Below are 26623 nucleotides of genomic sequence, written 5' to 3'. Positions count from 1 at the left end.
CTGTCGATTGTCATTATTTCCTCGTCAAGGAAGGTTAGCAAGGTTAATAAAACCACTCCCAAGAATTGCCTTGTGCTTTTCCCTACAGCTGCTAATGATCCTGACCTGATAACCTGATAATTGGGTAATAGTTCACTTTACCTTGGCATATAACAACAGAGAACAAACATTTAACAGTAATACCAAAAGTAAATATATTGTATACATAGTAAAAATATCCTATGGAGTGTGTTGGATGTGTAGTAAAAACATTCTGCAAAGTGCTGAACCACAGTTCTAAGAGAGGGCTTATTCAAATTATAACATTTAGAATCCAGGTTTGAGTAGCTGCAAACCAGCACCGCCCTGAGCTACAGAACCACAGTGTATTACCATGTATACAAAATAAACGGCTTGGGATGAGAACGTGTGCAACAAGGCTTATCAGGGATAAGTAAACATCAGAATTGTAACAGTCGAAGAAATGGATTCTACCAATGACAGTTTGATGCTACTGCAGTGGATAAAAAAGTTGCTTTTCCAACACATGACGGATGGGAGGATGCTCAGACCCCATAAATGTGTCTGGAAGTGCTATCCTGTAAGAGAAGGCTTCCTGGGCCTGAGCCCTGCCTGAGGAAAGAATAAACAGCTTGAGAAAGAGGCAAAACTCATGTCCCTCAAACTGGTGCAAGTGCCAGCTGTCCCATTAAACTGCATTTGCTCTGACGAGCAGGAACTCTTTAGGAGAGTTTTTAATGCTAAAGAAAACAAACAAAAGAAAAGCTTGTGTGAAAATTTGTTGGGTTTATGATCTTACCTGTCTAGCTTAAAAAAATTCACTATGTTAGAAGACGGAGGTTTTTGACTGCATTTCATTAAGCCTAATTTATCCATAATAAGTAAAAATTACCCTTTTTTTAAGGTGCTTTCCACAAGACAATGTTTTGCCTCAGGGACAAAATAATAAAAAAATAGTGGTTTCCTAAGCAGACTAAATTTAATAGAATGAATTTCCTCATAGGGAGTCTCAATACAGTGATCACTAGGAAAGACTGTACTGATATCTCTACACAGGCATCATTTTTCTAGGCAAAATAAATACTGATGGGTTTATTACTGTGTTGTTCAGCCCTTCTCAGGACAGATCCAAACCAGACTCTGTCAATGGCTTATTACTGCAACCTTATTATGGTGACACCCACGAGACACAGATCAATAGGTCTCAAAAATATGTGTGAAAAATTTCTCCCCTCAATTTACAATCAAAGTGCAACCCCAGAACAGAAATGCAGATACAGTTAGAAATACAAGAACACGAGATGAATGTACTGATCAGCTGTGGAAAAGAAAGACGGCACAACAGAAGAGCCAATATTTGCAAAGTATACTCAAGCTTTGAACCAAGAAACAATATTTCACATAAATATTTAGGAGAGGTATCTGCAAGGCCAATTTGGATTTTAAAGACTAAAAGTGAAAATCAGCAGTAGTTACCAGAAGAAAATCAGTATCAAGAGAACTGTGCACACTTGCCCTACAGACATCAGAGTGGCAATTCTCAAATCAAAGCACTATCAAAACCAAGATAAAACATCAACAGAGGAAAAGGTGTGAGTACCTCTGGTGTCCTGTGATGTAAAAACAAAAAAAAAGGCAAGTAACGCCCAGAAAATGGAGGCTACAAATCCTGTCTATTGTCAAATATCAATTCTGAGAACTTCCACTCACAAATTCAGGACAAGAGGGAACTGAACACACAGTCTCAGTCCTTTGCTCTGAAACACAGCCAGGACTGAGCTGAGTAAATGAAAAGGCTGGAATTAATCTGACAACTATCACCAAAAACTCATACAAAATTGTACTGAGACAACCCCCAAGTTCTGATGTTGCCAAAGTGAAAGAAAGGTAGGAAAAGCTTTTAAAAGCTGTTCTTCCCAGAGGTCTGAGCTCGAACTGCCTTAGTTCTCGTTTGGTGCTTTCCTCTCAGGAACACCCCAAGCTACGGAACCACCTTAGCCAGGAACAAGCAGCATTTGTGACCCGGCTGGGGGGATGTGGAGCAGCCTCGGTGCTGGGCAGCGGGACTGTGCAGGGGGCACTGCAGCCCTGGCCCCCACAGCCCCTCCTGGAACCGGCTTCGGATAACAAGTGCCTCAGAAAGGAAGGCAAATACCAACCTCGAAGTGCCCCGATTTCAACAACTTTGGGTTTTAATACTTTAAAGTGCCTGGGTTTTGTTTTTCATCTGCTGCCACAAAACTCTGACACTCTTCTTTCTTAGCAACAACACCTATTTTTCCAGTAAACTACCTGATTCTAGAAGCTGAGATTTTATAAAGGCTTCAGAAGTGGAAAACCGGTTCTGTTTGTCGATGCCACAGCGGTGCCTCCTCAGACACCGCCGCGGGGGCTCCCGCGGCCTCCGGCGGCACCGGCACCCCCCGCACGGCCGGGCCGCGGGTGAGACACGCGGGGGGGGCTCGGACCGACCGGGGCAGCGGCGGCAGGAGCTGAGGGCCCGCGGGCGGCAGCGAAGGAACCGAGGGCAGGAGCTGAGGGCCCGCGGTCGGGAGCGGATCAGCCCCGGGCGAGGGCTGAGGGCCCGAGGGCAGGAGCTGAGGGCCCGCGGTCGGGAGCGGATCAGCGGCTCAGCGCTGCGGGCGCTGCGGCAGCGGCGGCCCCGGGGCGGGGCTCCCCCGGCGGGGCGGGGCCGGCGCTCCCCACGCGCCGGTTCCGGTCTGGCGGCGGGCGCGCAGCGGAGGGGCCTCGGCAGCCGCGGAGCCCGGGCGCGTCATGGCCGCGGCCGCGTGGATGCCCACGGTAGGCGGGGGACGGGCCGGGCCCTGGCCGGGGCGCGCCCCTGACCTTGGCCGGTGCCTCAGGCGGAGCCGCAAGGTCGCGGTGCCGCCGGGCCCTGGCAGCGCTGCCGGGGGCGAAGGGCCGCGGGGCCGGAGGGCGGCGGGTTCCGTGTGCGTGTGTCCCCTGCCGGGGGCGGCGGGAGGCGCCGCGGGGCCGTTACCGGGCGGGCCGGGGGCGCCGCGGCGGCCGCAGCGGCCTGCGGGGAGGTCGCGCCGTAGAGGTCACGGCGCCGGGGCGGTGCCGCGGCGGGGCTCGGGCAGCGCGGGCTGGGAACGCCGGGCCCGCGGGGAGCCCCCGCCCCGGGCACTGCGGGGCCCCGGGGACAGCGGGCCGGGGGCTCCCCGTCCCCGCAGTTCCGCTCGGGGGCTCGCCGGCTCTGGGCCGCTCTGAACGCGGCCCCTGGCGCGGGGATGCTGCTTTGTGCCTGGAGTAAATGGAATTTCTGTGGAGCCTTTAAATGACAGCCTGACCGGGGCAAAGTCATTGAGGCCGCCCCACTTAACCTGTCTGCTCAAATAAGGAGGAACTGTCGGGAGCTGATCACGGCACGTGACTGCAAGGTCAGGATGGATCGCTCTCCTTCGGCCCGACTCCTTGTTGGTGTTATCAATATTGAACTTCACTATAACGTACCAGGCCCGTGCTTTCTGCAAGGACAGGCTGTTCCCTTTCCGGGGCTATTTTGGAATGTGAATCCCGGCTCTAGGTGTAGGAACTGTACCATGAGGACACTTAGGCTGTGGAGTGAACTTCACGTTTTCATCTAATTGCTCCGGCTGCTTCCTCAGCCATGTGGCTGCCGTGGGGAGCACTGCTTGCCCGTGGCAGTGACCTTGGACATCTCATGTGGGGCTACAAGTAAAAATAGATCTAGCTTAAGTTACTTCTCCCACAGCATTCCTTACAATTTACCTGAGACTTGTATTGTTTGTAGTTGTTTCTGTTGGTGCCAGCATAGTGTGAGCCTTTTGCCGTACACTGTACGTGTCAGTAAAGGTGAGAAATAACAAATGCAAATGGAACAGGAGAGGAATACAAATTGTCAGATTCCATTCTAGCTGATAGCTGCAGACAGCCTGCACATGTGAGTGTGGCAGAGCTGAAGGAGTGTCGATTTACAGTTAAAAGCCTTCTAGCTCTTAAGCCACAGAGCCAGCAATAGTCCTAAAAAGGAGGGTAAGACTGGGAGGCTGTGATTTCTCTGCAGATTGGGAATTTTGTCCATGATGTTCAGCTAGACAAGAGCTCGAGCTTAGTTACCACCCCAGTTTTGAAGCTTAATGCCAGTTCAGAATATTCAGATGTTAGAAAGTGTAATTCTTTGACTGTGCTTTCTGGACTCGTTGCTATGGTGAATTTTGTCTTTAATGTGCATTTCAGTTATGCTTTTTAAAACCCATCAGGCCTGCAGAAGGCAACAGTGCAAATCATACAGCTACAGGAGGTAGAAGAACAAAATTCACCATGTTTTGAATGGAAGAAGTGACACTGATGCAAAGTAGTTTTGGAAACCTCACCTCAAATGCGTGAAGATACTTCCACCCAACTGCTGCCAACAAAGTGTTTCATTTTTCACGTTGCTTTCCACAAATCCCAATCCTTAGCATATCATGTTTAGTTGAGTTACTGCAGCCTTGCTTCCAGTCTGTTGTGTGTGAGGACTCCAGCAATGGTGCAGGGGCTTCCCCTCACTCAAGGCACGAAGGGCTGTCCTGGGCTCACCTTGTGCTAAGAATACTTGGTGCAAAGAATGCTGGACAGCAACTTGGCAAAGCACTGGGTACTCTTGTTTCACTTGGACTTTTGTACTAGTTTGAGATAGGAAATTTAAAGCAGTATGATTTTTAAAATGCAGATTTGCTGCAATATTGTTAGCCTTTTAAAATCCCATTTGCGCGGTAAAATAGCATCTTTTTGATTTATATTTCTGCAGGTTTCTCGGTTGCTAGGTGCTTTCAAAAACCAAAAAAAGGTGACCAGAAGTTTTGGTAATGCTGTGAGTATAATAGTCCCATTTTTTTCTTTCATGAAGTTTCTCAATAAAGGGGTTTGGAAATTTTGTTGTTATTTTTATATTCCCCAAAAAGAAGGGCCAAACAAGTGAACATACGTGCTCTTAATGCCATCCTGGATTTACATTGGTTAATCACTGTCACTGCAAATTGTATATTAAGTGCGAGTGATAAGACAAGAGGCTCTGGCAAAAGATACAAGTGGCATGAAAGTTCTCATAAAATACAGAAGCCAATCTTCTGAAATTCATCTGGAAATGAGCAAATATTGGGCAAAACAGAAAGATTGTTGAGAAGCTTCTCATTTTCTTTCTTTTGCAGACTTCCCTCTAAGCACTAGATTTACTTTACTGCTGCTTTTAGAATACCTTGCATCTAAAATTCTGCCTTTTCAAGGTCCTCTTTAAAGTATCTTAGACGTTGATTGTGTATTTCCCAATAGCTGTTTTACCTTCTTTATGTGTCTGTGTTTGAAGTGCCCGTGGGCCTTTTTTTTCAGTGAAGGCAGGAGCAGGGCTCAGCACTGCTGCACATACCTTTAAGCAGGATTTAATTTTAAAGAGGAGCTGTGGCTTCTAATTACAAGGTTTGTGCACCAGCTAGAAAAGAAACCCAAGGGTCACTTATACAGTACAAAAAAGAATCAGGTGAGGCACCTCTGGCTCTGTTCATAACACACTTAGCTCAGGTGGAGTCTTGCAGTGCTGTAACAAAGCTCTGGGGTTTTGTCATGCACTGAGAATTTCTCTGGCTCAAATGAGTCAAAAAAATCAGTCAACATGTATTGAAATTCTGAATATTTCGTGTGGAGAGGGGTGGTAGCATATCTTGTGAGTAGATTCAGTCTGGAGTTTTGCAAATAATATCTGAGCTGCCCTTTTTCTTAAGTAACGAGAAGCACATACAAAACTGTTGGAACTCTTTAAATAAAGCAAAAAGGGCTGGGGCATGTGCCTCAGACTAGTGATCATAATTTATTCTTTTTTTCATCAAAGCAGAGTACTTTCTTCCCCCATTATTCGTTGAGCCTGAGCCGTGCAAAGAAAGAAACAAGACTAAGAACATGGGAGGAAAATAAGCTGCTATTGTCAAAAACGGGTCTGAGATTTTTAGGAGGTCACTTGAGAAGTTTACATTGGCATGACCCTTATTTTTTTTTTTTTTAAGATGAATGCAGCTTTTCCTATCCCTTAATCTCTTCTAGCATGTGTCAGTGTTACACAGCATGTTGGTAATGCTGGAGGCACATGTGTAGCAGAGCCATCACTAGGTAACACCACCTCCTCTTCAGATTGCCACAGAAACTACACTGAGATCATTCATTCCAAGGAGTACTGAGCAGGAACCTGCCTTTCACATTCGACCTCTGTTTTGAAATAGGAATAGATAGTAGGCAAATTTTTAAACACTTCTCTCAAAACATTTTCACAGTCCCTTGGAAAGCAAGGGAGTTCATTCTCACTTCTGTCCAGGGCTGCTATTCTTCATAGTGAATATTTGGTAACTGAAAATTTCTCTTGTTTTCTAATAGTTATTTGGTTCCTACAACACATGGAAATGTTTTCTGTGCAGAAAACAAACATTCATTTGTTGTACTACTGATATTTCTTTACCTAGGTACAAACAGTAACTTTAATCCCAGGAGATGGCATAGGACCTGAGATTTCTGCTGCTGTCATGAAGATCTTTGATGCTGCCAAAGTAAGTCTCATTTGTCTTGCTATAAGAATTGTAAGTTTAACTACAACAACAGATACTAACTAGGCATGTTTAAAAAGTTTTCCCTTTAGCTTCCAAAAGATAAAGTAATATTTAAGCTATTAAAACTTCCTGAGAATAGAGTTCAAAGCTTTAAGTAATAGAAGACAGGAATGTGATATCAAGGCAGGGCTTGAAACTGTTATCTGGCAGACAAGTAGAGAGTTGAGAGCAAATGCTGTGCCTAATTTTTGGGAATATGAACTCAATGTATCATGTGATACTCAATGAACTCAGTGTATCACCTGGTTGATGTAGTAATCCCAAGCAACTGGTAAGAGCAGGTTCTTTCATTGATTGTGACTTCCAGTGCAGGTGAAAGTGTGTGTGAAAGGACTGGCTTATTTTTAGGAATCAAACTGCTGCCCTGCCAAACACATCAACTGAAGTGAGATGAAAACTCACTATATCCAGGAGGTGTGGTCCTGCCCACCTGAGGAACTTCACTAGAATTGGTCAAGTTTCCTTGAAAGGAAATAGAGCTCTTCAGGCAAGATGCCTGTTAAATTGTTCCACATTAGTAACAGCACCAAGGCATATTCCCTTTCTATGACAACTATCCAGCCTGGATTTGCAAAAAGTGAATTTCTCTTTAACGATGTTGTATCTTTTCCTTTATGGCCCTTCCTGCTGAGGTGAAGGGGTGGCAGCCTGTCTCCAATCAGAAGATTCCTGTGGTGAATGCAAATTCAGAAACAGTTGTGGAACACATGCAGATTTTCAGTTAGATAACGTACATATCTGTGTCATGTACTGTGTTCCAGGCAGGAGAGATGATGAGTTCTCAATTAATTCAGTTTTCAGATGTTGTCTCTTGTATACAAAGAACTCACCAGCTCTGAAAACTTGAAAGAAATAGCACCTGTCTTGCAATTCTAACCATTTTGGTGTATATGACACCTAGGGAGGCATTGTGGGATTCAAGTTTATGATGATGTGCTGCTCATACTATTTCATTTTCACTTAATTACCTTTTTTAAACACTGCTTTAGTTCAAACATCTCATGCTTACTTTCACTCACCAGAGAAAATTTGTTTTATGAAGACCTGGACAAAATTCCTAATGCACCTTTTTATGAAAGGAAAGTTAAAACTTGAAGCGAAAGTCATGCCATTTAAGTTAACATGGAGTATATGTGTTTAGGCTCCTATTCAGTGGGAAGAAAGGAATGTTACAGCTATCCAAGGACCAGGAGGGAAGTGGATGATACCCCCAGAAGCCAAAGAATCCATGGATAAAAACAAAATGGGATTAAAAGGTATTTTAGGGGTTAATACACAGATATTAAATACTGTTGTTTTTATTATGAGTCTGGCTTAAAGCCAAAGTTCTTTATCTGTAGCACAATAAAATGGGTAATTATAGGGGACAGCCTGTCCTGTTATCTGTAATCTTGAAGCAGTCCTTCATTTCCAAGCCATAATTTTGATAATTCTCATAGCTGAAGGTGGGTATTACTACATTCCAACCTTTGGACTCTCTGCAGAAAGCATTTCTAAGATACACAATAGCATGCAATAACTGTATTTATAATGAGTAGTATCTTTATATGTGTTTTCAGTGAAAACCTTTAGTAAATTCTCCTATTCCATGTCCAGATTGCGGTTTGGCCTTTCAACAGCTGATTGATGTCCCTGTGCAGCACTTATAACACAGAGAATTCCCTGACATTTCAGCAGAAGGTTAAACGGGAATTTGGAGATCCTCTCCAAGAGTACACTGGACCCAGAGTTTCAGCTCTCAAACCCATGCGTATATTTTTTCATCCAGGGCCTTTGAAGACCCCCATTGCCGCAGGGCACCCCTCCATGAACCTGCTGCTGCGCAGAACCTTTGACCTCTACGCCAACGTGCGTCCCTGCGTGTCCATCGAGGGCTACAAAACCCCCTACACGGACGTGAACATCGTCACCATCCGCGAGAACACGGAGGGCGAGTACAGCGGCATCGAGCACGTGGTACGTGCAGCCAGGGCTGCCTTCCTGGGGGCTTTCTGTGTCAGGGCTGGTAACTCTGCCCGCCTCAGGGGGGTTCATGGTGGTTTTTGTTTGGCGCTTTCCCTCTGAAATGCAGTGTTGGGACTGCCTCCCTCAGCGCTCTGCTCCCTCAGCGCTCTGCTCCCTCAGCGCTCTGCTCCCTCAGCGCTCTGTGCCCTCACCCCTCTGTTCCCTCACCGCTCTGTTCCCTCACCCCTCTGCTCCCTCACCACTCTGCTCCCTCAGCGCTCTGCTCCCTCACCACTCTGCTCCCTCAGTGCTCTGCTCACTTACCACTTTGCTCCCTCAGCACTCTGCTCCCTCAGCACTGTTCCCTCAGCGCTCTGCTCCCTCAGCGCTCTGCTCCCTCAGCACTGTTCCCTCAGTGCTCTGCTCCCTCACCCCTCTGCTTCCTCACTGCTCTGTTCCCTCAGCACTCTGCTCCCTCACCCCTCTGTTCCCTCACTCCTCTGCTTTCTCCCTCACCGCTCTGCTCCCTCACCCCTCTGTTCCCTCACCGCTCTGCTCCCTCACCGCTCTGCTCCCTCAGCGCTCTGTTCCCTCACCGCTCTGCTCCCTCAGCGCTCTGTTCCCTCACCGCTCTGCTCCCTCAGCGCTCTGTTCCCTCACCCCTATGCTCCCTCACCCCTCTGTTCCCTCAGCGCTCTGCTCCCTCAGCGCTCTGCTCCCTCAGTGCTCTGTTCCCTCACCCCTCTGCTCCCTCACCGCTCTGCTCCCTCAGAACTCTACTCCCCCTCATCCCAGTGACTTGAAGAATGATCTTACACTTTTATACCGATGTAATCTGTCTCTCAGATCGTCGATGGGGTTGTGCAGAGCATCAAGCTGATCACAGAGGAAGCCAGCAAGAGGATTGCGGAGTTCGCTTTCGAGTACGCCAGAAACAATCAGAGGAGCCACGTCACAGCTGTGCACAAGGCAAATATTATGTATGTCCACACTTCTTTTTGAGGAGGACAGAATAACAATATGCATTTAAACAACTTTTTAAGTCTTACTCAAATGTGTAACTTCTGTTGATGCCACTGGGAGTAAGTAAAATGGCAAAAGAGTGAAGTAAATGCCTAAGTAAAATGGGTGATACTGACCCCAATAATGATGAACTGATATACTTATTAGCAAGTTTTTAGGAATCCTTTCATGCAAAGCTCTTATTTTAAAAAATTTTAAACAAGGCAAATTAGTGTAAAGACTGAGGATGAAAGTGGCTAGTGTCTTTTACAGTTCCCAAGCCTGAACTGAGTCATAACATGTGGGATGTGTGACACCACCTTTACAAATCCACTGAGCCTTTAGTAAAGGAATAGAAGGCATTCTGACAATGTATGTGTATGGCTGTTAAGCTACTGACACAAAAATGTTTTAGGAGGAAATTTAAAAGGCATAACTTCTCTGTAATATATTTAAAAGATTAGTTATATTTAGGAGATAGTCACAAATTAAGTTTCTGTAATCTAGTATTTTTATTTAAATCTCTCTTGCATGCAGTTTTCTTTACCTTGAGTACTGCTTCCTTACAATAACTGCAATATTCTCTTGCTTATCTAATTGCAGGAGAATGTCTGATGGGCTTTTCTTGAGAAAATGCAGGGAGGCAGCAGAAAACTGTAAAGATATTAAATTTAATGAAATGTATCTGGATACTGTGTGTCTGAATGTGAGTATTTATATATTTTAATTTTTGTTGAGATTTTTTTTTGTTGTTTAAATTCTTAACCTTAATGAAAATATACTTCCTTCTAGATGGTTCAAGATCCATCACAATTTGATGTGCTTGTTATGCCAAACTTGTACGGTGACATCCTCAGGTATGGAGATTGTAATTTTAACTAACCCAACACATAAAATAGTGATACTTTCCCAACAGTCATTGAGGTTATGTGCGAGCCAGATGGGTGATCTATGGATCCAGAGTTTAAAACTTCATAAACCAGACTTGAAATGGGAAGAAAGGATGGTATTATTACACTTCAATTATTAATATATTGTTGGGTGGGGCTATGGGATGAGAATGTGCTTCTTATTTAAAAGAGAAGTTGCTGCTTATGGAGTCTATGAATATTGTTCAGATGGAGCAGAAGAGAAATTTCTCCAAATGTGTGGAGAATGTAATGGCTTACATTGCAATCAAGAATGCTTGGTTAGAGATTAGGGAAAAACTTTCTCATCTTTAGCACTAACATAGATTTTGTAGGGTGACTGTGGGACTATGATGTGTACAGAGAGCTACTCACACAGTTAAATGATTCTGCAGAGTCACTGAAGAACCAAATGTGTGGCCTCTTCATATCCTACCAGCTCTTGTTTTATGTATTATGTTTTCTCCTTACCTTCAAATTAAATTTCATATTTGAACTACATGAATGCTGGAGGAGCTTGGTCTCTTGAAGGCAAAATCCACCAGCACACAGTTTCCATTCTGTAAATTGTTTAGGTAGAGTGTAAATTCCATCAAATACTGTGTGTAAAATGAAGTGTCTCATCTGAACTTTAAGTGTGGAACATAACATGGCATCTCCTTGCACTTCTTAAGGAGACATTGAGAAAACAGCCTGAATCAGGATTTGTTTTAAAGTTCAATGACTATTTACATCTTAGAACTCATCTCTTGTTTATCTACAGATAATAAATGTAAGGGTAACTTACATATAAGAAGAAATGCTTCTTAAGCTCTTTTAAAACTGCCCTCTCTCTGTGATAAGGCTGGGTATTACACCATTCCAACCTTTGGAATCCCACTCCAGGAAAAAATCAGGTTCCAGCTAATGCTTCTTGCTTTAAGAATTGGTAGAGGAGTGCCCAGGGCCCTCATAGCTGCTGTTAGCTGTTCACTAAAAGAGATCAAATCACACGAGTCCCAGCATCAGTACTGTTGCAACTCCCTTCACGTAGTTCAGCAGCACCCGTTTTAAAGTCCTCAGAGAAATTCCCTAAAAAATTGCAGTTCTAAAAATTTGCAATAAATCTGAGTCTGTCCTTGAAGAGGGCACTGTGATCACTGGGTGAGGCCTCACCCACTGCTTCTTTAAAGCAGGAGCATAGTGCCAGACAGGTTTCTTGGACTGAATAGGTACAGAAGATCTCTTTCCTTGAAGCATTTAATAGTTACAGTGACAAATTCAACTGTATCCATTTTTTCCCCAGACTCTATAAAGCTTTATTTTAGATTAAACTCACAATATTGTCCTCTAAGGTCAAGCAAACTTTTCTGCTTGTTAGTCCTTGCTGAGTTGTGGGCAATATGTATATCTGTGAAAACACCCGAGTTTTAAGAGCATTGTTTGTCAGTATGTTCAGCTCTGAGGGTACAGTCTGATAGCTACAGGCACAGCTGGTTTGTCCTTCCCCATGTTAATTTTGGAGGAACCCAAATGCAGATGGCTGATGACCTGCTAATGTCAGACTGGTGACTTAGAGGCTGTTCAGGAAAGGGAGGGGGAAAGTTAGTCTGGTGTCACTTGGAAAATGTCCCTTAAGCTACGCACAATACACTACAAAACTGTTGGTAATCCAGCTACCTGAGGAAAACTCTTCCACCTTTTTTTAGAAGGACTTTACATACGAAAAGTAGTTCTGTGGCCCCTTCAGAGGAAATAAGATTTCTGGATAGTTACAGGGAGCTGTACATTACAGTTTTTGCTAGTTTTTTAGACTTCTACACATATTCTGGGCTTTTAGTACTTCTTGTTGTGCCTGTGTCTTACCAGCTTTATCCTAGAATTTGGAATTTCCTCTTGATTTTCCTTTATTACATTGCCTTCTGCTGGTAGTCCTAAAAATTTCCAAACGTTCCAGTGGAGCACAAGGGGCTCCCAGCATCTGTTCTTAATATTATTCTCAGACTGTGTAAGCACATAAAGTAAGTTACGCTTGCAGTAGATTGATAAACGAATATTTTAATACCTTGCAGAGAGGTAACTCTGTATGGACAAACTTGTGTTTTCTCATTTGATGGTTGGGTTCTTTTCAGTGACTTGTGTGCTGGACTGATCGGGGGCCTGGGAGTGACACCCAGTGGGAACATCGGTGCCAACGGAGTGGCCATTTTTGAGTCGGTAAGTTTTGTTATCCAAGGGGGAGCAGTTATAACTGCTTTGTCTCCACTTGGGAATCTAAAACCTCTCCATACTATACAGTGTGACTGACATTTTAACAAAGTTCTGCATAAAACTGGTTTTTACTGTGGAGCTGGTGAGGCTTTACCCAGAGGGACTGGGTGAAGTGTGTATTGCGTGTAAGGTTTTTGCATGTCCTTTTTCTTGACCAACATTCTATTTTCCCTCTTTTTCATAAGATAAATACCCTCTATGAAACAGAACCTGAGGGGCACAATTTAGAGGTATTAGGTGACCTAGTTCTGCCATTCTGATGCCTTTGAACTAAATTGTTTTGGTCTGTGGTATCTCCTTTCCACTGACCGTATTGCTGCAAAGTAACCCCCATTTTAATATACGTGAGGATTTATGCTTCAGGTTTCTTGCACACACTTGGACTGCCTAGGACATTTTAATCAGCATATTGACATCACAACTGATAGGTTTGCTTTTATTTCTAGGTTCATGGAACAGCACCAGACATTGCAGGCAAAGACATGGCAAATCCAACTGCCCTCCTCCTGAGTGCTGTGATGATGCTGCGTCACATGGGACTACACAAACATGCCACAAAAATAGAGACAGCTTGCTTTGATACCATTAAAGATGGAAAGGTAATAGGAGGGGGTGCAAATAAATGCACTAAATATGATATGATTTTAGTGAACTAAAATAATATTATATCACAGCAAAAATTAACTCAGAACGTGACCACCAGAAGGGTGGCTGACCTGCTGTGCTGGCCTGTTGCATGAGCAGTGCCACTGTCCTTCTCTGGCAGTAATTATATTATCTTTGGTGGTATTAAGCCTGCCCTTCTCAGTAATTAGGGATGGGCTGTAGCATTCCTGGTGTCTCAGTAATGCTCATCTCACATTTCTACAGCTTTGTGAACTCTAAAAGCTTGAACTGGATATTTGTTTTTCAGGGAGGGGATTAGAGGTTTAAGTAACTGGTAGCATTTCACTTATAAAGTTTATAAAACATACAATGCATGTATATTTAAATCTGGATCCTGAAGTAAAGGACATTCATTTGCCTTTCATGGGCCTTAATCAGCCACTTAGTTTATAGCATTCCAATCCTGACTGTAATACTTCTGTTCCTATTTTTTCAGCTCAGTTATTTTCTTTTTTCTTCCTTACTGCTTTCACTCCTTTTTGAACTACAGTTTTTATCCAATATTTACCTTTTCCCTTGAGATGATACAGGATTTCCCTTTGGCAGTAGGTGTCTCCAGATTTAAGACTCGAATAGGGTATTTGGGGCTGAGGAAGGACTTATGCTCTGAAACTTCACTTGAATTTGTGCTCTTACCATTATTGGTTCACTGCTCTGCTTTGATGTCCGTCTTTTCAAAACAAAGTTGGAAAGATCCTGGAGCTGGCAGTTAAGGAGGATGAGCAGTTAGCCATGCTGGTTCAGTTACCTTAGCAGGACCACAGGAAGCTGCTTGGTAATTAAAATAACAAGCATGCTGAAAACCAAAAGTTGTCATCACTTTGCAAGTGGTCTGTTTGCAGCTACCTTACTGTGTTAAAAAACACCTGAACTTACAAGTGAATAAAGAGGTGCTCCTGTAAAGTTCCCATTTACTGCTCTGGAAGTGGAATCCTCCATCTGCAGGTCAGTAATTCTATGGAAGATAACACAGGGCAAGTTTTGTGACATGGCTAGTTGTTCTCCAGTTACTTAAAACATTATAATTATATGCTCACAATGGAGAGAATCTTTTTATTTGAATGTTAATGCAGTTAAAATCACAAGGTCCTACAACAGTAACCTTGATGGCTTCTCATGCTGCTATTCCTCCCTTCCCTCAATCATTAAATTAAGAGATGTGTGTGTCATGTAAGGGGGAAACTAATGATTTTAAATTATCTCCCAGACTGCTTTAATCTAGCTAGGTTAGACCAGCCCACTTTTTATTTTACTCTCTTAAAGCTCCCAGACAGGAGTTGTACTTGATGACAAAGATGTTTAACTCTACATTTTCCGTCTCTTAACTAAACTAAGCAAACTTAAAGAATTGTTATCATGTAGCATTAAGAGTTATGTGTGCCTTTTCTGTGTGGGTTTCCTTCAAACAAACAAAACAAAGCAAACAAAAAAACCACCCTTATTAATTACTCTCAATTAGTGCTGAGCCTTCATATACGAATTTTACTTCCAAAGGACAAACTTCTTACTGAAAGCCTAAATACTTAACAGTTAATTGCACTATTATGGAGCCAAAGGACTTTGTAGAGCTTTGACCAAACACACTTTCTCCCTGCAGTTAAGATAAAATCACGTTCAAATTTGATAACATTAAAGGACTTCATGTTGATCCTCCAGTTTCTGTGCCTGTGCCAGTCCTTACTGCTGAATTCTGTGTGGGCTGCAGAGCTCCTCACACGTCCCGTGTTCCTTCTCACCCCTGTTTCCTATCCATGCACAGCATATCAGAACGTGTAGAACCGTTCAGGGACAGGACCATCCCCGTGAAACATCTCAGTAATACTATTTTTTCTTTCTTTCAGGTCTTGACAAAGGACTTGGGGGGCAATGCCAAGTGCTCGGAGTTCACAGACGAGATCTGCCGCAGGGTACGGGACAAGGACTAAACTTCCCTCACCCCGACCCCTGGAGGACGTGTCACACACAGTACATTATGTGTAACTTGATATCCATATGCAGATAGTTTGCTTATCTCTTGAGAGCAAACTTTTTAGTTAAGGCCTCTCCATTAATAAATTTAGTCCAAATGGCTACAAACGATGCTTGTGCCTGCTTTCAGTGGACTTTTCCAAGTGCTTTGTCTTATTTATTTTTTTTTCTATCTGGTGAACATTTTTATGTAAGTGAATTCTTTTATTGGCACTGTAACTGTCTACCATTTTCCATTTCAGTTAGAGGGTTTTACTTTCCACAAAGAAAAATTATGCAACTATAAACCAGTAACAGAATTAGTGAAATGTAAAAGCACCTTAATGGTTAAAACCTGCTTTATTGGTCTTGCTGAAGTTGAAAAGGTTTTCAGCCTAACAGTAGCACAAGGTGACCTTCTGAAACAGAAACGGGTATAAAATAACTTAAAATAGCAATTTCATGTTAAAAGCAATGAGAAAACCACATTAGATACTCTGGTGATGAAATACAGCCCTGCCCACCAAAGGCATGAATAAGGAAGTACAAAATTCTAGAGATTTAATCTATTTGTGTACTTTTAAAAAGCCCACAACCATTAACTAGCAAAGGGTGAGAATTAATGCTGAAGCAAAGTTATTTCTCAAATCTAGACACCACAATAATTCTTACAAGTTTTCCCTCTCTGAAATACCCTTTCCAATGGAGTTCTAATGAGGGTAAATGATATAAAATTACCTCTGCCATATATTGTGAAGGGAAAGTATTAACTTTGCAGATTTATCCTAGATATTTCATGACTTCTGCTGGAATGCTCTTTGTGTTGTAGCTTTCTGCATAGTCTGTTCAGTGTGTTCTACTGTATTGACTGGTAATTTTATCCCAAACTAAATGTAAGGGACTAGTCCTAAAGGGATTAAGACAGATCAGCGGTTTGGCTCTGGTGCCTATGTTCCAGAAATACATTTCATCCCTATTCAAGGGGATCCAAGACTTATTTTTTTTCCTTGCTTTCTAAGCTTAATAGGTGCAAAAGCAACTCTTTTCCCTCCCTCCTTCATCACGTGCAGATGGTCATACGAGTCATTCTGACCTGTATGTCCAAAGGTATCTTCCATCAGTGCCCCCAACGAGAAAATGTGTGTTTTAAAACTCATTAGTATAGCACAGGATTATCCCTACTGCCAGAACCAGGCTTCTTAAAGCTTAATTCTATTAATAGAAAGTCACTAAGTGGAGTAATAACTATTAAGACTGTTTTAGGCTGGTTGTTTCAAAGGTGGAATCGTTTCTGAGTAACGACTTCTCGTGTGGCTCTACAAAGTGAGCATCCCAGCTTTTTTATACAGTCTAACAACATGTTGGAGGAGCTTTATTCCTCAGGCACTCTGCTTTTGGTGAATAGGGCAATGTTTCTTTCCGTGTTTTACAAGCTGCTGCTTCCTTGTTTCCTTCAGATTAATATTGTTAAAGAACCTCTGAATGACCACTGCGCACAAAATGGGGAAGAATAAACTTTTCAAAGTCCTCTTGCTTGTTTTGTTTTTATAATCCTAGGCTGCTGCCTTGCCTTGTGTGTTGAGCTGGTTATTGGTACTTGCAGCTAATCTTAAGTCTACAAGATGAGACTGGTAGTGGAACTTCCATGGAAACAGTCTCCTGTTCCACATCACGTTTTCCTCTCAGGAACAGTGGCTGTAGCTGCCTGCCAAGGGTCACTCACAGCACACCCCTGACACAACTGTGCCAAGCATGTCCTCCACGTAACATGATTTATTTTTCATAGGGGTAAGAAGAAATGCAGCTCCAGAATTAGTACAATGTGAGTGTTGGCAGGTGCAGATCCACGCCAACAAACACTGCTTAAAGCAAAGCGCTGTAAACAATCTGAGAGAAGTGTCTGTTCTAAACAGCACTCCCAGGGGAGAGCTCCTATATTTACTGCTTTATGTCTTCCAGTCCTGGGGAGCTATTCCCCCAACTGTTCTGATTATCTGTTTTTAGGAGAAATAGTAATGCTTATTCCAACACGGACTTAGAAATGAGCTGCTGTTTTCACAGAAGCCACTACAGAAATGGAAGAGAACCCTTTAGGTTCTGAAATGTGTTGGTGAACAACAAGAAACTCCTGTGTAGGAGGAGAAAAAAAATTCAGCCCTTTTGATTTTTTTTTTTTTTAAATAATTCTCACTGGAGTGGTCTGGCAGTTTTATTGAGCAGTACTGCCAACTGCCAGAATGTATCCTGAGCTATGGGCAATGGCCTGTGGAACAACAGGGAAAAAGGAAAATAGGAAAATCACTATATAAAAGAATGGTTTTTCAGTCTAGAGGAATTAATTAGTTATACCCAGTTTATACAACACAGAAGGATGTTTTAATCATTTAGGTCATAAAGTAAAAATGGTATTAGAAAATGGACACACTGCAGATGCTTCTGTAAAAAGAGGACAAATGATCGGGTGAGTATCAGGAACAACTAAACTGACACAGCAGCTTTAGTGGTTTGGTTCAATAGACTACAGACCCCAAAAAGGCATAAATCTCCATTAATGCTTTTGATTAGAAAATACTTTCTTTTGCTCACAGATCTTTCTTAATGCTTGGATGAAAGACTTCCTACTCTTCATAGAAGGAGTCTACTTCATTCCTGTATTTCTCGAGCACCGTGAGCCGTTTCAGCTTCATTGTTGGACCTTAAAACAGAGAGAGAGTCACAATACTAGAAATGGGAACAGAAATTCTTACCCACTTGGAGCTTTGGTGCCTGAGTTTTTTATTGAAGAGCCTGCTGGAAGCACATACCCCAATTTGAGTGTAGATAAATGCTAAAAGTGAGAAGCCAGTGTTGTATGTAAGGCTCCATGTAAGCATGAGAACCTCAAAGGGAGCTGCAGATAAGAGGGTTATAACTGACTACTACTTTTTTATCATTAAAAATAAAGAGTGAGGGTTTTGAAAGCTTTTAAACAATTCCAAGTTCATTCAGAGAGCCTGGTGATGTGCTTCAGGCTCCATTATCAGGCTTTCACTGTCTTGCTTCTCTTTTTCTTTTAAATGAGAAACTTGTAGTATTATTACTGAAAGTTATTAATACTGCCCAAGGAATTAACCAAAATTGACTGCTTAATTACCCAAAGCAATCTGAAATTTAACTACAAGAGCTGTACTTGCAAATGTGCACATTGCTAAAACTCCCATTTTTATATCCTTTACCACAGACTGCAGAGCGTTCTGTCCCTTCCCTCTAGTGGCTGTACCCAGAACCTGGCATGCAAAACTGTACCTCAGTATAAAGCAGTTAAATCTTACCTAGTTCTCCCCCAGAAATGGAGAAATCCCTTGGCAGGACTATCCATTTTTGGATACAGTGGACCCTGTTGGTGGCGTTCCTGTTGACTCTGTTGATTCCCTCCTGGATGGCCCCGTAGATCGCCCGGTCTCTGGTGGCTACAATCTCAGACACCTTGGTGGCTTTACTGCCCCTCTTCTGGCAGAAGTCTCTGGCTTGCTCAGTGAGAATGTCAGTGGGATCAGATGTGTCTGGGTCCAGCTCACTCTAAAATATCAAATGAAGTGAATCACCAAATGCTCCCTCTTAAAGGCATTGAAGGTTCCCTAATTGAGTCCTCCCTGACTGAGAAGGCTCAGCACAAACACACAAACACTCTGTAAGCATTAAAAAGCAGGAACACCTACAGATGGTGGTGCTTTTCTTTCCTCTTGGCTACCAAATGCAAATGTTTTTGGCTTAAACGTACATGAACAGACTTGAAATGTGTGAATGAATCAGGCAATAGAGTCCATCTACAGACCTGGAATTTCTGCCATATTTTCCAGATGACTCCATCGATACAGGGAAACATTTAGCTCATCACTAAATGGAATTACTGTGGTGTAAACAGCTTGAGATAGAAGCATTCTTTTAAGTTAGACTTCTTAAATTAGCATTTCTATTGTACCTGGAGATAGGGAGTATCAGTCACAGAGGTAAACAACTTGAAAAAAACCTCAGTGTCAGTCACTCAAGTATGAACACAGAACACCAAGTGCAAATATTTTAGGAAAACAGTGATTTCTCAATTGAAGAGAATTGTATACCATAGCAAGGCCATTAATTATTTTGTTCTAAAGTCACCCTTCTTGTGTCATAAAAATAACAAGTTGTAGAGAAATGCTTCTGTTGGGAAGTTTCTGGGTTTGCCTGTATCAGAAACATTTGCTGGCTTTGCTTGTCTGTCAGAATAAAACCTATTATTGTACAGAGACTTCTCAATCTTGCAGCATTTCTTAATTGAGAAGTCTGCATTTAAATAAAAAACAGCTCTTATTATATACATAGGAGAAACAGCAGTGAATATGTAGATGTTTAGCAGGTCATGTAAGCAGAGGTTCAGACCCAGCAGGATTTAGTTTGTAGTTGCTGTACATTTTCCCCCCTGCCATCATCTCCTATGTAATTTTAGGTCTTTTTACAAATAGTTCAAAATTATTCTTCTTTTAGGTGCAGGTGTGTAATGTCACCAAAAGCAATATTAAAACTGGTTTACCTTTAGGGTCAGGAACATTGACAAAAACTTCTTTTTATCCCCAATCACCATGGCATTACTAACAATTGGGAGCTCTTTTTTAACAGCATCTTCAATTGGAATTGGAGGCACATTTTCACCTCCAGCTGTAATAATCAAATCTAGGCAAAAAAAGAAAGGCTATTAGTTGAACTCAAATAAATTCCAGGCTAATGTCTGGACTGACCCGCTCTCCTTATTCTGACATAAAGAATAAGAGAGATTTTTTTTTCCCCAAGATGTTTTCCAAAGACAACAAATCCTACTAATTATCTTCCAAACAAAAATGCTACTATTTTTCAAACGTGCTCAAATTCTCAGATCTCCCTCAGTATAACATATTTGGTCCAGATGATGTTTCACATAATCCAGTAACAGGTTATTCCCAAGGCACTGTTACATAACCTGGAATTTTTCTGTGAGACATCATCTCTTCCAAATTAGCAGAGGATTCACCTTCTGTTTTATCGTTGCTATCTCACCAAAAAGCAAATTCATTGTTAACGTCAGGATTAAAACCAATTCTTAAATCCACCAAGAGGGGTCAGACAAAAATAAGTTACTGCTGCAGGAAGGCTCCACAAAAGCAAAAGGAGAGAGGAGTGTGGGGGAGAAGCCAGGAGAGGAAATTTGCAGAGGAAGGAGCAATTCCTGCCCTACTTTTGACATGAGGAGAATGCAATGACAGACTGGAATCTTGATATTCTTAAGGTTTGTAAACAATGGTAGTGATACCTTATTCTGTTGATGAAGGAATGTGTATTTTTATTTGAATACCTTTGTTCTGAAGTATGATATGTATATTCAGTGAAATTATTACAAATTTGACTATTCTCTAAGTAAATCCCATCTCTTTGCTTTCATTGCATTGGTGACTTCTCCCTGTCCTCAAATAACAGTCTTTGCAGCATTTCAAAACATGCTTCAACAAGCAGTGCAGACAAACTTTTCCAGGTCTAACTTTTCCTCTCATTCCACCCTCCTTTTGCCATAGCCATGTCTTTGTCTTAGACCCTCTACCAATTTCTGGCCCTTAGTTTCTCACTGTCTGAGTTGTCAGCTTTTTCCCAGCTGATCCAGACAACTATAATAACTGCAACATTTTTTTTCACACCTCTAAAATACCCCCTGTAGGGATTTCTCAGCTGCATCTTTGAGCTCATGAGCCCTAAAACTCATAAGACATGGATAAGCGAAGGAAGAAGTTCCCCTTGTAGTCACTATAAAAAAAAAAAGCTTTTCTATTAGATTTTACCTTATTTGGACTTGAATTTAAAACTTTAATGAAACTGGGCATATGGTTATTTTATCCCAGATGGTTTGCTCATCCTGTAATTTAGAGTAATTGCTTTTAGTCCAGCAATCAAGGCAGATGTAAGAGAAACACAAATGTTCAGATGGATTGGTTGTCAACTGCTACACTAAAGGAAAATGAATCAGACAAGAAAGCAAGTTAAAACCAAGATATCTGCATTTGGTGCAGGCTATTAATAGTAGCAACCTAAGTCCTGATTCCTAGCAGGACATGATGCCACCTGTGACAGATTCACTCATCCACGTTATCTCCCTTGTGATTCATTCTACATTCTGAGATGATACTCTGTTCTTAAACCTTCTTCAGTCTCATCTTGCCTGTGATCAATCCCACTCCTCGAATGTGTTTTGGGAAAAAAGCTCCCAAGTAATCAAGTGACCAGTGTGACTCTCATTGACACTTCTGTCAATGTACTGTAGTAACACCTCAGTTCATTGCTTTAGCTTTAACTTTCCCTTCTGCTCTCAAGCTTCAACTATCTGCAAATACATCACCTGAGGCATCAGAGGAACCTACCTCTGACCTACAGTAACAGCTTCCAGGGAACACAGGTGTCCTCTGCTTACTGTCTAAACGTTCTAATGTGCAATTAGGACAATTTAGCAAGATTCAAAGGGAGCCTGGACAGCTTCATGAATCATTCAAATCAAAGAAGACACATTAGACCCATGTTAGTAGTTTATATTGCTAATTGTAATTAATTCTGAGTAAAGGTCTGGGAGATAAAAAGCCTCATCATAGGAACTGAATCATCTCCACCTATTACAGATTGGAGGGAAACCTCCCCTGAACACACAGCACACACATGGGAAAGTTTATTTTACCTTCCTATGAGGGCAGTGCTGCTGGCAGGAGAGGAAAACACTTCTTTAGTGACCACATCTGCCATTAGACTGAACAGTGCTGGGCAGTTACCACAACAGCGAGCAAGACTTTGCCCATTACCTTTAATTCTTCCAGTGACATAGAGAAAGCCATCCTTGTCTAGCTTTCCTAAATCTCCAGAATGCAGCCAACCCTCCTCATCGAAGGCTTCTTTTGTTCTGTCTTCCATGTTTAAGTAACCCATGAAAACAGTCCTTCCCCAGAAGCAGATTTCTCCGTTGCCTTCTGTGTCCTTGTCCACCAGTTTCAGTCTGCACCCAGGGGCTGGTTTACCACAGCTATCAGAGAAGAGCAGAAACATCCCCCAGGGAGCACAGAGGTATCAAACACAACACTGATAAGGTGGCTTACATCCCAAAGCCCTGAAACTACCAAAACACTGCAAACAACACCGTGCTGAAACTGTTTGACAGTTATGGAATATTAATTCACTAGGGCAGAGATGCTGGAGTATCTAAGCACTTTTTGACAGTCTGCCTTGCCTGTGCTTGCTGGTTTTTTCCCCCTCTGTATCTTCAGGCATAAAACCACTTTTGTATTTGAGGTCTTGCATTTGAAAGTTATCCTGCCCCAGGCCAGGGCTATGATATAAGGCAGATTTAGGAACTGTTCTGCATGTAATGCTGTGGCTCACTGTCAGTGCTCCTGGCATGGCAATGTGCTCAGCTTCTGACCTGCAAGTTATTCTGCCTCCCAAAGGCACAACAGAGTGACAGCGCACTCAGAAAAAATAAAATAAGCCATAAGACCTTTGCTGGCCTTAGTAAACAGTCTTTTCATAGATATAATGAAATAGCCATATTAAAAAGATAATAATTAAAAAGGTAAAATTACCTGTGCTGCCTGTAAATGAAAGGCCCAGACAGGCAATGTGGGCCTGTGGTCTCACTCATCCCATAGGCTTCATACAGGGTGATGTTCAGACCCAGGAAAAAATACAGTGTTTCTGTGGTGAGAGGAGCAGCCCCACAGAAGTGCTTCTGACAGCAGGAAAACCCCAGAGCACTGCGGATTTTTGCAAGCACGAGGTAGTCTGCCAACCTTGTCCAGAGCTGCTTTAGGTCACTGCTGAGTACAAAACACACAAGTCAGAGCAACCTAGGAAGTTTTCAGAACAAAATCAGGCACAAATTTTGTTTAGAGGCATATCTATCATTTGGTTTTGGGTGCTGACAGAAGTTACATCAGTAAGAATAGGTGACATATTCATCCTTTTCCATTTATCCAGTGTCTTTCATTGCTCCAGCTTTCACATCCCCAACTCCCGAGGTATCTGAATACAGCAAATACATAAAGAATCTGTAAAAACATATTGTACACAACACAGCTCTTGTACTCATGATTCTTCATCACTTCAGTGTGTCTCTGAGAACCTACACCACTAAAATCTGAAATTTGCAGGACCTCTCTGAGAAGCTGAATGATCAGACAAGCAAAGCACTCTCATGGAATGATCTTTTGGAATACCATTTTCCGTAAGCAATTTCACACTTCATTGCACTGTCATGCTTTAAAGAACTTTGGAACAGGAAAGAATTCTGAACTAAGTTAGTATTTGAATTTATACAACATTATTTATCTGTGCAATCTTATGGACAAAAACACCAACGGTCTTCAGAACAGAGATAATGTACTTGGAGCTCAGAGAACTCATGGGGGTTGTCCCTGGGTTTTTGCAGGGAGATGAGATGTTCTTAGCTCTCATATCCCAAACTGTCATGAGCCAGCCTGTCTGGGCTGTCCCCCAAAATTTGCCCCCTCTCACACACACCCTCCAGGTTCATGCCCTTTCCTCTCACCAGTGAGTAGCACTTGCACAGCCAGGGGGAGCAGGGACTGCAGCAGGGAACTGTCCCAGCTGAAAACCAACCTGTTCAGTCCCAGCAGAGCCAGGGGCTGCGTCAGTGAGTGTGTGTGCTCAGGCAGGAGGGAGAGACACTTCTGACACTCACTTGTGTTTAAGATCAGCTACAGTAATTGATAAACACCCCCTCCCTCTTGCATTATATTTGCTTTGTTGCCAGGCCAGATTCTACCCATTTATATTTAGAGTCTCACTGAGGTTTGATAGTCCATTACAAGCAGATTGCTACTTTCAAGTTGCTGGAAGTCTCACTGTCTGTAATACATACCTGCTTGAGCCATTCAGGTTCCTCTCTAAGCCAAGGGACATAGCCCATGACAGCATTTTCTTCTTCACAAATCCTGACTGAGCAGAAGCATCCTTTAATTTCTCCATGATTTTCTCCCATACTCGGGGGACTCCCATATGAGCTGTTGGCTGCACTTCTTTTAGTGTGTTGATCAAGCTGCCCTGTTATAATCATTAAATAGCTTCAAAACTTTGCAAAAGGCACACAGCAGACCTAAAGAGGTTTGGTGATGCAAAACCTGCATCTTTAGGGGTTGTAGAACATGACTAAATACGTAGGATATAAAGAAGGACTGCTGAACCTTCTTCAGTCAGACATATGCACTGACACGTGTCAGGTCTGACACACCAGGGAGGTTCCTACACCAGAAGGAAAACACACAGGTGGGTTAGTTCCTCCTGCCTCCCTTTCCTCCAAAAATTTCTCAGACTTCTTTTGCTTTAGATGCCTACTCTTTGGCCTTAAAAGAACCTTATGGGCCTGGATTATATATTTCAATTGGAATCTAGAGCACTGGATCACAAATCTAATGGACTTCATAATTCTTACAATAACGTACGCTCAATCTTCATCCCTTACCACTTCTCAAAGATCATATTCTCTCCCTAGCATGCTTTCTAACAGAAAGAAGTGCAATCTTAATTAGATACAATGGAAGACAGGGTACCTTCAGAGCATCTGGCTCAGCAAAGTAGACCTGCTCTCCCCATTTGATACCAGTCCACAGGTCATACATCTGTGCAGCGACGTGGCTGAGAGGGAGATAACTGACTATAGACTCCTGCTGGACCTCTGCAGGTTGCATACCTGCTGCTCTGCTGCAGTGTGCTGATGTCCAGGTTACCTGTTTGAATAAATAATAAGACACATTAGGTATGGCAAGGGGTTTGGATTGGAGGTTTTATTTCTTTTTTCCTTTTAACATGAACTAAGGACCCTCAGGCCACACTAATGTAACTGTGAAGAACCTGTGCTCACAGCAACTGCTGAGGACATTGCAATAGTGACTGTCAGCTCCCTGGGGACACTCAGGCCAAAGCCAGGTGACCTTCACAGCAGTAGAGAAGTGCAGATAACAAAAGCACAGAGAGCTTCTGCTGCCTGCCTGGGCTGTGAGCACTACCAACTCTCCATGCCCCAGTGACACACTGAGCAGGCAGCATGGGCTGGATGGACAAGGATAAAGGGATCTGCCCCTTCCTTTGCAACTCTCCTGCTGTGCAGACTTTCTTTTAAACTGGCACTTTGCATCAGTGCTGTATCTACGTGTTTACCTAAAAAAGAACAATAAATACTCAGTGATCAGTGAGCTCAAAGGACAATTCAGTATTAGCAACAAGCTCTTTGTCCTGTATTGATCCTCCTGGCCAAGCACTAAGGAGGGTGACAGCAGCTGTACTCTGCTCCTCTGGAAGCTCTGGGATATTCAGCACAGGGGTTCAGAAGTGACACACACATACACTCCCCCCTTCTTATGAGAGGCAGCACATACATTAATACTTTTGAGGATGTGCTCCTTGACCTCTTAGTGAAGCTGGATGATACTTCCCCCCACTTCTTCCCAATTCCCACTTTATCCCAGAAGATGCAGTTGAAGGATGCTAAATATGCATATTTCATTATCAGAACACAGCATATGGAAGACCCACAAACACATGTGATGCTACGAGAGATGAGGGAAAAGATGTATGTGCACAAAAAACCCAACCAAATAAAACCCAAAACAAACACCACCACTCAAAAAAACCCCAAACAAACCAGAAAACCCCAACCAACAAAAAGAAACAGCTCTTTCTCTGTAATCTAAACTGGGTAGTGCAGGATAGAGGAATGAGATTATTCAAGGTGGCAGAGCAGAGGCACAAATCACAGGTGATACCTGTTATCAGAGGACATCCCTGCCACCTCCTCTGTAATAAATTAGAAGGTACAAGTGTACACTTGGCCTAAGGAAATAGGGATTCTCAGGAGAGGGGTTTAAGACCAGGCCAAGCCACTCCAAGTTAGAGGCAGCACTGGACAAGTGGCTGTGGGAGACTCACACAGCAGGAAGAATGGGATGTCTTTCAGATGTGTCCATTCATTGCTTGCCCTCCAAACCTCACAGCAGGTCAGTGGGTGCATGGAGCACTGACTCAGCACCGGTTTTGCACAGGGACAGTGGCAAACAGCTTTGACTAAAGAAGGCAGCAGCACAGCTACAGGCACAGCATGCCTTCCAGTGTTTGTCAACATAAAAATAGCCTGTTTGTGATCAGCAGCCAAGAATAGTTTGGCAGCTGGCATGGCAATGACACCAGGCTCCTTTGAGATAGAAGAGCATAGATTTGCAACGTCACATCAGTCTTTTTTTGTCTGTCAAGTCCACAGCG

The 26623-nt window shown here is 42.8% G+C and overlaps 3 protein-coding genes across 10 annotated transcripts in view; 1 reads left to right on the top strand and 2 right to left on the bottom strand.

The window, feature by feature from the left end:
* The window catches only part of CIB2 (calcium and integrin binding family member 2), a 52322-nt gene extending 48209 nt beyond the window's left edge, over positions 1-4113 (bottom strand). Inside the window, exon 1 of one of the 2 annotated variants that reach the window (XM_017816781.1) lies at positions 3475-4113. The gene's annotated coding sequence lies outside the window, so the exon portion shown is untranslated. Of the gene's footprint in view, positions 1-2292; positions 2354-3474 lie in introns of those variants that run through there. The other variant, XM_017816782.1, reaches the window with a different exon arrangement.
* IDH3A (isocitrate dehydrogenase 3 (NAD(+)) alpha) lies at positions 2690-16860 on the top strand. The gene is made up of 11 exons (XM_017816776.1): positions 2690-2802; positions 4775-4837; positions 6471-6554; positions 7756-7870; positions 8383-8570; positions 9405-9538; positions 10164-10266; positions 10353-10417; positions 12580-12664; positions 13165-13317; positions 15226-16860. The coding sequence occupies exons 1-11, from the start codon at positions 2776-2778 to the stop codon at positions 15307-15309; spliced, it is 1101 nt and encodes a 366-aa protein (XP_017672265.1). The 5' UTR covers positions 2690-2775; the 3' UTR covers positions 15310-16860.
* Positions 16861-17810: 950 nt separating this feature from the next.
* The window catches only part of ACSBG1 (acyl-CoA synthetase bubblegum family member 1), a 41000-nt gene continuing 32187 nt past the window's right edge, over positions 17811-26623 (bottom strand). For all 7 annotated transcript variants that reach the window (XM_017816770.1, XM_017816769.1, XM_017816772.1 and 4 more), the window contains 7 exons: positions 24919-25095; positions 24231-24412; positions 22933-23166; positions 22159-22376; positions 19881-20020; positions 18643-18889; positions 17811-18026 (listed from right to left, as the gene is read on the bottom strand). In XM_017816770.1, coding sequence (XP_017672259.1) covers positions 17950-18026; positions 18643-18889; positions 19881-20020; positions 22159-22376; positions 22933-23166; positions 24231-24412; positions 24919-25095 — 1275 coding nt within the window. In that variant the 3' untranslated portion in view covers positions 17811-17949. The remainder of the gene's footprint in view (positions 18027-18642; positions 18890-19880; positions 20021-22158; positions 22377-22932; positions 23167-24230; positions 24413-24918; positions 25096-26623) is intronic.

This window comes from Lepidothrix coronata, unplaced genomic scaffold (genome assembly GCF_001604755.1).
Source record: "Lepidothrix coronata isolate B3197 unplaced genomic scaffold, Lepidothrix_coronata-1.0 Scaffold58, whole genome shotgun sequence".
Classification (NCBI taxonomy): Eukaryota; Metazoa; Chordata; class Aves; order Passeriformes; family Pipridae; genus Lepidothrix; species Lepidothrix coronata.
The sequence above is the reverse complement of the archived record's forward strand: the minus strand, read 5'-3'. Positions and strand labels throughout refer to the sequence as shown.